The sequence below is a fragment of the Mastigoproctus giganteus genome, chromosome 2 (assembly GCF_048544385.1).
Source record: "Mastigoproctus giganteus isolate SK-2022 chromosome 2, ASM4854438v1, whole genome shotgun sequence".
In the NCBI taxonomy this organism is placed as follows: Eukaryota; Metazoa; Arthropoda; class Arachnida; order Uropygi; family Thelyphonidae; genus Mastigoproctus; species Mastigoproctus giganteus.
In genome coordinates this window covers 89,044,514-89,058,353 of record NC_143576.1, presented here as the reverse complement: position 1 = coordinate 89,058,353, position 13,840 = coordinate 89,044,514, and the positions used below count along the sequence as shown (strand labels likewise).

Genomic DNA, 13,840 nt, shown 5'->3' with positions numbered 1-13,840 from the left:
GAAATTAAACAGGAACTCTCAGTCCAAAATGTAATTCAGGCCAAGAGAATCCTAATTAAAAGGAATGGCTCATTACTTCCAACTAGAAACATAATACTAATATTTGATTTGCCAAATCCACCAACTTCTGTAAAGGCCGGATATTAGCATTAGTAGAGTATTAACATATGATGCTAAAAAGCAAGCTTATGCAGCATCAGCCAAAAAAACCACTCTCATTTTACCCTTCCGCTCGTTCCAAATACCTGTCCAACTCAGCCTTAAATTTATTTAGGCTATCAACTTCCACAACAAAAAGATGGAAGTCTGTTCCACCAATCAACTACCGCTGGCTATAGGCAAACTTCCGCACATCTATCCTACAACTGTCTTTCCTCAATTTGAATTTATGCCCTCTCAGGTGATTATTCTGAGCAAAAGGAATAATCCCATCAGCATTGAGCATGCCCAAACCATTCAAAGCTTTATACACCTCACAGGTGCCAAGTCTCCAGACACTAATCTACAAAACTTAAGCCTTTCTTCGTAAGAGCAACCTTTCGTTCCATTCACTAATTTTGTTGCCCTTCTCTGTACACGTTCCAACAGCTCTACATCCTTCTTAAAATGAGGCCTCCAGACCTGTATACAGTACTCAAGATGTGGCCTGACCCTTTCCTTATACAAGGGGATAATCACCTCCTTATCCCTGCTAGAAAAATTCCTGTATATCATTGACAAGACACCATGAGCTACTCTTGCAGACCATCTGCACTGCTCAGAAAACTTTATATCTGCCTGCACAGTTACCCCAGGTCCTTTTCATTCTCTGCCACTGTCAGTGTAATATTTAAGTTCCATCGGGCGGATATCTGCAACTGAATTTCCAGGCAAGATCAACCAGTACCAGATCCCACTGAAGACTCCAAAACCCAGACACTGGAGACAACAGCAGCTTTTCTGCAACAAACCACATTGGCGATCAAACCGAGTACTCTAGCCTGGTTTTCTTTTACTCTCCTCCCCAGCCGGAGGTAGGAGATTGGTTCCTGTCTCCTCCTCCCTGCCACCCCATTTCTTCTGCCTGGTGAGGCCTGGGCCTGCCTCACTGACTCTCTGGAGTCGCCTTCTCTATCATCCCCATACCTCTGTCTTTTTCCCCCAGCCTTCAGCTCCCCCTCCACTCTGTCTATCTTGCAGTGTACACCCCCACACAACTTATCAATTAATAACATCCAAATTTAAATCATGCTTGCATTACTCTTGGCCTTTTATATTCTAACGTTAACCTCCTTTTTATTTATTTTTTTTTTACATAGGCCTTTGCCACTGAAATCTTTGTAAACTAGGTGGCAGGGCCTGCCACAGTACAAAAATCTACTGGGTACCTGACCTGCCTCTCTGGGGCCAAGTGCAATAACGGTGGGTTCCAACAGCTAAATGGTCGGAAGAACAATGGTACACAACACTACCTATCCGTCCACTCCTCACACACTTTTTAAATCTCTGACCTTCACAGAGTTCTGTGCTACACAAACATACACAATGCGGAGATGGGGGAACCCCCTGGTACCGTCAGACAACTAACACACTTTGCACTTGTCAGTGTAGTACAACAAAGTTGATACGTTACTCTGGGGGTTACTGCTTCCCATATGTAGTACTTTACATTTGTCAATGTTAAACTTCATTTGCCACCTCTCAGCCCATCTGCTCAACTTTTCGAGATCCTGTTGCAGCAGCGTACTGTCATTAGTGTCCTTAACAACCCTACCAACCTTCATATCGTCTGCAAACTTGGACATTAAGCCTGATATACCATCATCAATATCATTTATAAATACAGAAAACAACAATGGACCCATAATTGAACCCTGAGGGACTCCATTAATAACATTGGTCCACAAAAAAAGCAGTGTCCATTGATTACCACTCTCTGTCTTCTCCCACTCAACCATCACTTTATCCATAGCAGTAATTTGCCACCAATGCCACACTGCTCCAATTTGTGCAGCAGTCTTCCATGTGCAACAGTATAAAAAAGCCTTTCTAAGATCCAAATATATGATATCAATGTTATTCCTTGCATCTAGTTCCTTTAGGACAACATCATAGTATCCAATAAAATTGGTCAGACAAGGCTTCCGCTTAACAAAACCATGCTGTGTCTGAGCTATAATTGAAGTCTTGTCTAGATGATCCTGCAGTGCTTCTTTAACCAGTGCCTCCATTAATTTTCCTGGAACAGAAGTTAAACTAACGGGTCTATAATTACTTGTGTCGCCCTTTGATCCTCCTTTGTGAATTCTTGTTACATTTGCACTCCAGTCCATGGGTACCTCCCCTGAGTCCAAGGAAGGTGTCATAATTATGGCTAAGGGTTTGCTTACTTCCTTTGCTGCCTCCTTTAATATAACTGGATAGATCCCACCCACCCCTGATGCCTTTTTTATGTTTATCTTCAACAATTTCTCCTCCACTTTCCTCTGTTATTACAAAATCTTCTAGTTCACTGCCAGAGTTTAATTCACCTCTGGCATTCCCCTCACTGAATAACTCCTCATGTGTGAATGTAGATGCAAAATACTCATTTAGTTTGTTAGCCACCTGAGCAGGATCATTAAAACAGTTGAACCATCAATATCCAGTGGACCAATCTGATTCATCCCTTTCCTTCTAGAGTTTACATAGGTAAAGAACTCTGTGCTGTTTTTTTTTTTTTGCATCCATTGCCTGCATAATCTCCTTTGTAACATGGTTACAGACCAGCTTATATCTATCATAGGCTTCCATGTCACCCATTAATTTATATGTATCCCATGCATTTTTCTTTTCTGCCACATGTCTCATTAGTTCATCTGACATCCATTTAGGCCTAAACCTTGAACAATATTCCTTAGTTGGTATGTAAAGCCTAGTAGCTTCCAAGATTAATTCTTTCGATGCCTCCCATTTTGAATTTGCTGTTGGTCCCACTGTATAGAATTTAAATACTGTCTCAGACCACCGTAGTCACCTTTACGAAAGCAAAAACCCTTCCTTTACTAATGATGGTAATTACCTCTTTGAGTAAATTCCAGTTCAGCACGCTGTGATCACTACCACCTAGTTGTTCCTTTATCTGCAGATTCTTAATGCATGAAGAATCACTACTGATAATCAGATCAAGAGTATTACTCCCTCTAGTTGCCTCCTGAACATGCTGATGTAGAAAACAATCATCCAATAAATCCACAAAAGCCTTGCTAGTGTGTGATTGACCTACCCACAATTTCCAGGAAATTAAAATCCCCCATTATAAGACTCTCTGATTTGCTGGCCCAATCTATTTCCCTGTACAGTTTTTTATTATACTCATCAGAGTCATTAGGCCAATAACACACTCCTGCTCTCAATTTTGCTTATGTCACACCAAACTGGTGCTTCCATATCCAGGTGGACAGGAGTAGCATTGCGTAGCACACTCTTCTTGACTAGACCAGGGTTTGATCCCGTGACTATCAAATACGGAGGATGCAGAAAGGTCAGGGAATGACCACTGCAATCCCGGAGCAATATGGCCTTAGTTGCCAATGCTCCTAAAAACCAAATACCAGACAATGTTACACCAAACTGACTCGACACTGCACTGTCCAGTGATGTCGACTGGCTGCACTTATTTGGATTTTATGTGTTTCTTAACTAATAGAATAACTCCACCTTCCTTCCTATTCTGTTTGTACACATTGCACTCCCCAAATTACAGTTCTGCATTTCTTATATCTGTGTGACACCACGTCTCTGATATTTTGACCAACACATCAAATTTATTTACCAAACTCCTAAAATTGGTGTATACGCAAGCCTACATGCACCTGTTCCTATATGGCGCCTCCATAGCCAGGTGGGAAGGAACAGCAGTGTGTAACACATGCTTCTTGATTAGACCGAGGTTTGAGCCCGTCACCACTAAAATCAGAGGATGCGGAAAGGTCAGGGAATGACCACCGCATATTCTCGGGGCAATATGGCCTTAGTGTCTAATGCTCCTAAACAACAAACAAACAAACCTGTTCCCATTCTTAGCTACCCTAACACAATCCATGTGTTTACTTGTACCACAATGACTCCCAGCAGTCTATGAAATACCCTGCATCTTGTTTTCCAGGCTGCTGCTCATTCCAATAGAAGCAGTGCAAGAATCGCTTCCACCTCTGCCAGCGGCTACTGTTAATCTATTAGTCCTTGTATCCCCCCCAAGCTAGCAGTTTTCTGACTCACCTAACACTGCCTCGATAGCATCAGTAAATATTCTTGCACCCTTTCTATTTAAGTGTATCCCATCCCTGTAAAAGCAGTCTCTCCTGTTAACATATTCCAACTGTCATGTCTGACTGTATATACCGAAACCTATCAGATGCTTCAAATGTCAGAAATTTGGGCATTCACAGGCAGTATGTGGGTCTAAAGATCATGCCCATACTGAATGTTCTGCACAATCTTTACAAAGTCCAAACTGTAAAGTCAATCACACCGCTCTTTCCAAATATTGTGAAACATGGAAAAGAGAAAAATGATTAAAAAAAAGTACAAAACCAAGCATAAAGTTATGTATCTCGACGAAAAGAAACAAATTTCACCAATCACAGGAACACGCTCATATGCAGCAACTGTCCAACAACACAAACAGATATCTGCTATTACCACCACTACCACTGCAGTTCAAACCAACATTACAGTTCCTCCCAACATCTCTATATCTGATTGGGCTCACTCAGTCTTAACTCCATCACTAAACTTATTCCCAGTCAACTTCCAGTCAAGCCATCAACACACCAGTTACAATTCCTCCAGACACTTCTTCTTCACAACCAACCACAAATGCTATAGATATAGATACAGGAGACAAATCCTCTGTCCATGTTCACATGGACACATATGAAAAAGAAGTCTTAGAGGAACCAATCTTAGAGATATATGCTGAGGAAGAGATGGATGCTCATCCATATTTCCCCAAAAAAGAGAAAAAGCCTGAGAGAAATAACCAGACCACCATTCGCAAAAAGACAGATACAAATACGAAACCAACATAATGTGTACAATAATACAATGGAATTGTTGAGGTTTCCACAGTAACATCGATGATATTCATGACTTGATTGACAAATATCATCCGATAGGTGTCTGCCTTCAAGAAACAAATCTAACTCAGTAGTGAACTGTTATTACGGTATCTACAGATAAGACCGAGAAGACACAAAACTTGATTACATTTGAAGGAAGGCACCAATTAATTGTTTCCACTGAAGGAGACAATTAATGAAACACTGAATTAAATCATGGTGCACAGCTTCAGTGACAGATTAGCAGAAAACTTAGATACCCGTGAAACACAGGAGAGAACCAATTAATGTTACAGCCCTTATGGCATCATAATACCCCAGTTTGTGCTAAAAAGGGTCAACAGTAATGGAATTTGAAAGTTGTTGAGGTCACAAATAAGTTATCACTGTGATCAGCAGTTCAGCCACAAAGAACAAATAGGTTAATTATTGTCGAGTGAACAAATCCAAGTCATTCTGAATTGAGGTACAGTCTCAAGTAAGAGGCCTCCGTAGCCGAGTGGGCAGGAGCGGGAGTGCAGTAGCACACGCTCTTTGAGTAGACCGGGGTTCAAGCCCCTGACTGCTGAATACGGTCGATCTGCCAACCCGCACTGGACCAGCGTGGCAGATTATGGTCCATTTCCCTCAGCATGAATTGTTGAGGAGGCTTCCACCCTGCAGTGGGTTGATAATGGCTGCACTTTACTTTTTTTTTGACTCAAGTAAGAGTACTGTTACTTAAGAAATTTTAAAAGGTCACTGGTGTTAGCTTCAGATAAGTACTGAAGTTGTGGATAGTTTGAAGGAGTTAAGGAAGTAACAGTAAGATAAAAATAAATTATTATTATGCAGTAAGTATAATAAATTGTATTCAAAATGAAAATACCTTGGAATGGTCCATCATGGAATATTCATATAGCATAAACCAGAGCCATGATGCTCAGTACTCTATAGGTTGATTTCAATATTTGTAAAAAAATAAAAGAAGTTTACCTCAATATGATACGTAGAACACTTCCGTATGATACTCTCCAGAAATTAAACCGAATATAACATTACAGTAAAAAATAAATTGCAAACAATTATAAATCAACCTATCAATACATACAATTATGGGAGATTTTTTGAACAGCTTGGTGATTGTGTTCAATGGTTTTTTTAAATTTTTTCCATTTATTTTTTACTGTAATGTAATAATTTTGATTTTTTAATTTAATTTTTACTGTAACGTTATTTTTGGAGAGTATCGTATGAAAGTGTTCTATGTATCATATTGAGGTAAACTTCTCTTATTCTTTTACAAATATTATTTCAGAATACTACTCATTAGTAAAAGAGTTATAATTAAGCTCATAGAGTACTTTTTCACCAGAAACTTTTGATTAGTATTAAGTAGTAGCCCATAATCAGATCTATATAATAAAAATACACCATCAGAGGGTAACTTTCTTGCATCAAGAAAACTAGGTTTTCCTTTTCATTCAGTGATACTCCTCTTCTAAGCAGTTAAAGACACTCTTAAAAATGTTTTCCACTCTCAATTGCAGACATTCAGTTTCTGTTGCCCATAGAAATATCTATATTTCTATGGATACTGTTCTTTTAAATTAGCATCTGTAATTCAACATTTTTCTTTCAAATCACTCTGGACATCCATTCACAGTTGTTGTTCGTTTGTTATTTGGTTTTTAGGAGCATTAGCAATAAGGCCATATTGCTCCGGGAATATGCGGTGGTCATTCCCTGACCTTTCTGCATCCTCCGTATTTGGTGGTGACGGGCTCGAATCCTGGTCTACACACTGCTGCTCCTTCCCACCTGGCTACGGAGGCGCTATCCATTCACAGTACAACTACAACCTCACCAGCTACTTTCCCTCATCCTCATTTATTCTTTCTATTTCAGTTCTTTGGAACTATCTTCCTTTGTGGGTATGTCCCAAAAATTAAAATCAGCAAAAATTCAAGTCCAGTGTCAACAAACATCTTTTGTCTTCCCAATCTTCAACTCATACATAGTACTGCAAATTCTAATAGTGTTTGTTGGGTCACTATAAAAAAAAAAAAAAAAAAAATGCAATTTGTATCTTACAAAACTCTGCATTCCTCAATTTTGGAAGTAACATTAGCATTAGCATTAGTAGAGGCATATGATGCAAGAAAGCAAGCTTATTCAGCATCAGCCAAAAAAAAAAAAAACACACACCACTCCCATTTCACCCCTCCGTTCGTTCGAAATACCTGTCCAGTTGAGCCTTAAATTTGTTTAGGCTATCAACTTCAACAACAAGTGACGGAAGTCGGTTCCACCAACCAACCACCCGCTGGCCAAAGGCAAATTTCCGCACATCTATCCGACATCCGTCCTTCCTCAATTTAACTTTCTGGAGGCAGAGTTGCACAGAATGATCTCATAGGAAAATACGCTGCAATACCAAAATATTAGAGAACATACCTAATAGCATGTTGATCTGACTTTACCAGCAATCCTGTGTGCACTTGTATCTCACTGACGGCGCCTCCGTAGCCAGGTGGGAAGGAGCAGCAGTGCATGGCACATGCTTCTTGATTAGACCAGGGTTTGAGCCCGTCACCACCAAATATGGAGGATGTGGAAAGGTCAGGGAATGACCACCGCATATCCCGGAGCAATATGGCCTTAGTTGCTAATGTTCCTAAAAACCAAATAACTAACTATCTCACTGATTATTCCACTCTTGTTTGAAAATGACCTTGATGTTTAGATTCTTCACATTCATTGTTTGCTTAAGCCTCTTTCTTATGTGTTGTTTCAGAAAATCCCTCAGATTCCCAATGGGATTTATGTATAGTGACTGTGTGGATCATAGAAAATGCTGCATCATGTAAACTAGGGAATAGTCATTTTGGAACAGTCGAATGAAAAAAACGCATGTTATTGTAATGTAAGAACTGATATGTATTCTATAGCCTTGGTTATTATAGTTGACTTCATTGGTGCCAATCCCTTCACCCATTATCTTTGTCCTTCATTATTGTGTTCATTGTTGACACTGACAAATTAAATTCCTCACAATACTTGTTAATTTTTGACCATTTTCATACATCCTTATTATTTTTATTTTCTGATCCAAATCAATTGCTTTCCTTTTCTTGTTAGATTTACTAGTACCACTGTCATTTATTCTCTTAGTTGGCACCATGATAAAGAAAACGAAATTTTCTGTAAAGAACTTCACAGGGTTAAGGGGAAACGCACTATTATCACCTCACACGAGCTCACATTTTACTAAAGCACATTTCTGGAGGTCACTACCATAAAACAATAAAGACAATTTGCAGTTTCCGGTTTATTGGGCTTTTCTGTTAGTGCAATAGATTTTAAACAGGTAGTAAACTCGATCTTATTGCATTTGCAATAATACTGATAGCTGGAATTCGGTGGGTTTTTACATTATTTTGGTGAAATGTGTGTCCCCTTCAGTCATGTTTTTTTTTTTATAAATAAATTTTCAGAATCTTCTCTTCATTCCTATTTTTTAAGTTTGTTACTCCATATCTCACTTATGCATGCCGTGTTCATCATTATTGATTATTATTATTTTCTTTTACCTGTTGTTGGAAATTTTATATAAGTCCGAAATTACATAACTTGGGGACTTATTGTATTTACCAAGTTCAAGGAACTGTTGAAAGGGCAAAGATTTCTGCCTATAGAAGCTTTGAGTACAGCCATGACCAAATGCATCAGACAATTAAATAACATTCAAAAATTACTCAAACATTGGGATGCAGTCATAAGGCATGAAGGAGACTACAAATTTTCAATTAACCTTCATATATATATAAAATTTATAAAACACTACAGTGTTAATTATTAGGTTAATTGGGATTGGAATATTCATATATTTCACAGAATTGCACTAAGGAAAATATTCAAGAATTATATTTATCCCATTCCTGTTTAGGAATTCCCATTACGTCACAAAAATAAAGAAATCTGTGTACATTTACACAGATTTCTTTATTTTTGTGACACTTAAAACTATTCCTTTAATATAAAGATTAGTTACAATGTTTGTTATGCAAAAAAAAAAGTCCTGAATTTATGAGCCGAATAACTGTCTGCTAGTGACACAATGTACTAGAGCATGAAAATACTCATATTTTAACTAACTTCTAAGTAACTGTTCTGTGTTGTTTGGTTTTTAGGAGCATTAGCAACTAAAGCCACATTGCGCCGGGATATGCGGTGGTCATTCCCTGACCTTTCCGCATCCTCCATATTTGGTGGTGACGGGCTCGAACCCTGGTGTAATCAAGAAGCGTGTGCTATGCACTGCTGCTCCTTCCCACCTGGCTACGGAGTCACCAACTGTTCTGTGTGGGAACATTGTTCCTAGAGGAAGAATGAATGCTCACTCTTCACATCATGCAACAACTGAGAATGTCAGTTATTGCATGATGTGCCAGCAATGCATTTAGATTAAAGACCACCAAAAATATCAACTTGACACTTTTTCAGAAGGATGGAACAACACCTAATTTCAGCCCTGATATACAAAGTTGGTTAGATTAAGTTCCCTTTGATTGTCCATTCTTAATGTTATCCATAAGGACTCACGTTAAGTGAACCTTAAAATTGTTTACAGAATTACTCCACAGACTTTGACATACGTGCCCTTAATATTGAACCATTGTAACAGTTGCGACAAAAAGAAAGCCAGAACTTTGGACAACTGCATCATTTCTTCAAAACAGTTAAAGATATTACTTTGAATATTTCTTGAAATTTAGGTTAAATATATTTCTCTGGGATTGGACTTATGGAATACTCTGTATGTATAGGTTTAACTTTGAGAGAAATTGACTGGTTTTATTTCCATTATTTTAGGCACAAATCTACTACAGAAATGCAGATGCTATCTTACTAGTTTATGATATCACATCTGAAGAAAGTTTTGATGACATGATAAGGTGCATTGATGGTATGTTTGTTTTTGAGATTTTTAATAAAAAATTGAGAAAAGCTGTTTATAAGCATATTATTATATTTTGATTCAGAATTTTTTTTTTTTTTTTTTTTGTAATTATAAAAAACATTTCCAACAACAGGAAATACCCACTTCCTCAGATAAAAGAGCTCAATGACATTATGCAGGGATGAACAATTTGTAAAATAAACATGCCATGCTGAATTGAAAGAACATGATAATTTTGGAAATCTTAATTAGCAATTACACAGAACTAGAATTCCTTTTATAATGGAAAATAGCATAAAAAAAAAAGAGATCACAAGCATTTACTTTAATTTGACTCTGATGAGGGAAACAAAATACTGTAATTTACAAAAAGAATAACATGGAAACTGCCTATATTACAAAAAAAAGTGTTCAGTATCTTTTATTTTTATTTATTCAGAAAATCTGGGATGGCCATGGTATCATCAAATCAGTATGCTCTTCTGATTGGGCACACTTATTTTGCAGTATGTTATTATAATGAACAAATTATTTTTACTCTTTAATTTATCTATAAAAAACAAAATTTAGAAGTAATTGTTTATGCTGTGCTAAAAGAACATAATATTTGAAAAACTTGGATAGTTATATATAGAGAGGCCACACAAAGTATTTTCAGAGCTCTGTTTCTCTTCTTATTGACGGATGGTGAAAATGGATGTCCCTGAAGCTGAATACAAGCGAAAGAGTCTCGCATTTGGTACAAGTATGTTCATAGCTACATCTTACTGCCATATAAATAAAAATATACCTTCTATAAATATAAATTTAAATATAAATATAAAAACTACTTTTTTCTAAAACAAGAGCCAATCTGCCATTTTAAGCACTATTTCTGTGTTTAGCAGCCCAAATTCTACAAAGTAAACATGCTTTCATGCCTGTAACAAGATATGACCCAAAATTCATTGTTCAGTTTTATCCACCTGTAGATCCATCCTCTGAGTTGATCACTGAACATTTCAACTTATTAGAAAAAGAAATCCAAATGAAGGGGAAACTTAATATTTGCTTTCCTTCCCACTCTTTTTTAAACAGAAAATTGCACACATAATGAACTAAATGAAATTACTAATAACAAATTAAGATAGTCAATTCATATATATAATTAAAAATATATATAGGATAGCCGTGAATTCCACCAGTGACCTACTGATGATAGTACAGATTAGTAATATGTTTTCTGAGGCTCAGTCCATCAAAACTTGATTGCTGACCACTTGCTATCCAAAATGTTTAGATTATATTAGATTGCATTAACTAAAACAATAAAATTTGAGTTGGTCTATGAAAATTTAAAAAAATGTTATTCTGGAGGTTGTTAACCAGACTTCTCTAATCAGGAAACATTTGGTGGCTGTTATCATTGAGTTTAGAACCTAGAGCACTTATTTGTGAAAAATAAAGGTTGGAAGGTTTAAGTTCTTTTACAGAATTTTAATTTTTTTTCATTAGTTCAGATTATTCATGATGTATGCAGTTGAAGAAACAATGGGGAGTGGAGCACGTATCAATTGGTGTAAAATGATATCACCTCTAATCAGGAAACATTTGGTGGCTGTTACTAACTGTACAGGGTATAAATCTACTGAGGAGAGGAGACTTTATACATCTACAGGTACATGAAAAATACTATAAATTCCTAGTAAACTGGAGGTGATGAGGCAGAGGTCAAGTTGTAGTGTCTGCACTACAGAGAGAAATGGATGACTCCATGGCACTATGAATTAGTAGGTCATGTAATACCTTAAGGCATCGTAATTTCCTTTTCTGAAATTAAAACCCATTCCTTTGCCTTTTACTTCTGCTACCACTCTTGTCATCATCCACCGTAGAACTCCATGATCACTTCCTGCTACTGGTTCCTCTACTGTCAGCCATGTTATGTCATCTGATTCATGGGTGATGATGAGGTCTAGGATATTCTTTTCTCTAGTACTTTCCCTGACATGTTGATACAAATAATAGTCATCTAGTTGATTTAAAAATTTTGTTCCCCATGTCGAATTTCCTTCCCATTTACTCCAATCAATTAGAGGCAAATTGAAATCACCCATAATAAGACATTGACGCTTACTTGCCCATTCCATTTGCATGTAGAGGCTTTTGTCATAATCTTCACAATCACCTGGTCTGTAGATTACTCCTACTCGCATTATAACTTTGTTTCCAACTATCTTACTAGCATGTGAAATGTCTGAATCCGGGAAAGCTATCATCGCACTCAGGCTGCTTCTGAAGAAGCATTACCCCACCACCCCTTCTATCTACTCTATCCTTCCTAAATACATTATACAAGCCGTACTTAAACTCATCATCCCCAATTTCCGGGTGGCACCATGTCTCTATAAGCCCTATTATGTCCGCGTTACTTGTTTTAACCAGCAGTTCGAATTCACTCATTTTATTGACGACACTTCTAACGTTACTGTATAAACAATTAAGATTTACAGTTCTTGTATATTTAACAACCCTAACACAACCCGTGAAGTTTTTTAGGCGCTCTTCCCTGATATTAGCTACCCGCTCACGTGAAACATTTCTGCCCCCAGAACATCTAGATAATACATCCAGTTGGGGTCGTAGATAAGAACTCTTAAGGTATGTACAAGAGTTACTTTGACCAATATTATCAGATAAACGCATGTCAGTATTACCCACATCCCCCCTAGCTAGCAGTTTCCCTGAACCTTTAAGGTATCCTCAATAATACTGGCAAAAACTTTTGCACCACCTTTGTTTAAGTGTATCCCGTCTCTACAAAACAAATTCCTTCTACCTACAAGCGTGGGCCATGCTGATAGAAATTTTCCCCCTAAAGCCTTGCAGATTCCTTCAAGTCTTGAGTTAATCCACAAGGCTCTTAACATATAATCCTTCCTATCGTGTATGGGCAGAATTGTAGACACATAGACATTATGGCCTAGCTTGTATCATTTCCTCAGCATGGTCCTGTATTTTTCCAACAAATCGTCAGATCATGTACGTTTAATATCATTAGTCCCCACATGAATAATAATATTCTCTTTACCCCCTTTTAAAATCTGACAATCTGTTGGTGACATCATCAATAGTTGCTCCCAGCAGACATACCCTGGTTCTACTCCACCTATCCTTATTACAAAAAATGTTCGGCATTTCCCTGACAGTGGAGTCTCCTAATAAAACAATGTCCTTTTTAACCAGAGTAGTTTGCACTTGGTTTTTTTGTTTTGAGGCTCGAATCGGGTGTGCATCACTTGGTAGATTGCTGGAATTTTGAGTCCCTGACGAGCTCCCAGATGCATTATTCTCGAGGGCAAGTACCCGTTTTTTCAGGGACTCAAATTGTTCCATCAGTGCACTCCTTAAATCGATCACAAAGAAAAGAATCCCCAGGTGAGGTAGGATTAGTCACCAGGTCGACCTTGGAAAACATTCCACAGGTTCCACAACCTTATTCTGAGCAAGAGGAAGTATCCCATCAGCATTGAGCATGCTCAAACCATTCAAGGCTTTATACAACTCAATCAGATATTGTAATTTGCAAAACTTAATCCTTTCTTTGTAAGAGCAACCCTTTGTTCCCTTCACTAATCTCGTTGCCCTTCTCTGTACTCGTTCCAGCAGCTCTACATCCTTCTTAAAATGAGGCCTCCAGACCTGTATACAGTACTCAAGGTGTGGCCTGACCATTGCCTCCAATTTTATACCTTACTTTTTATACCTGACCACCCTTAGTTGCTAGAAAATTTCCGGTATATCATTGCCAAGACACCATGTGCCACCCTTGCAGACA

The 13,840-nt window shown here is 37.8% G+C and overlaps 1 protein-coding gene across 1 annotated transcript in view; it reads left to right on the top strand.

The window, feature by feature from the left end:
* The window catches only part of LOC150089402 (ras-related protein Rab-31-like), a 120,013-nt gene that overhangs the window by 57,907 nt on the left and 48,266 nt on the right, over window positions 1–13,840 (top strand). Inside the window, exon 4 of the mRNA XM_090389968.1 lies at window positions 9,936–10,029. Coding sequence (XP_090246094.1) covers window positions 9,936–10,029 — 94 coding nt within the window. The remainder of the gene's footprint in view (window positions 1–9,935; window positions 10,030–13,840) is intronic.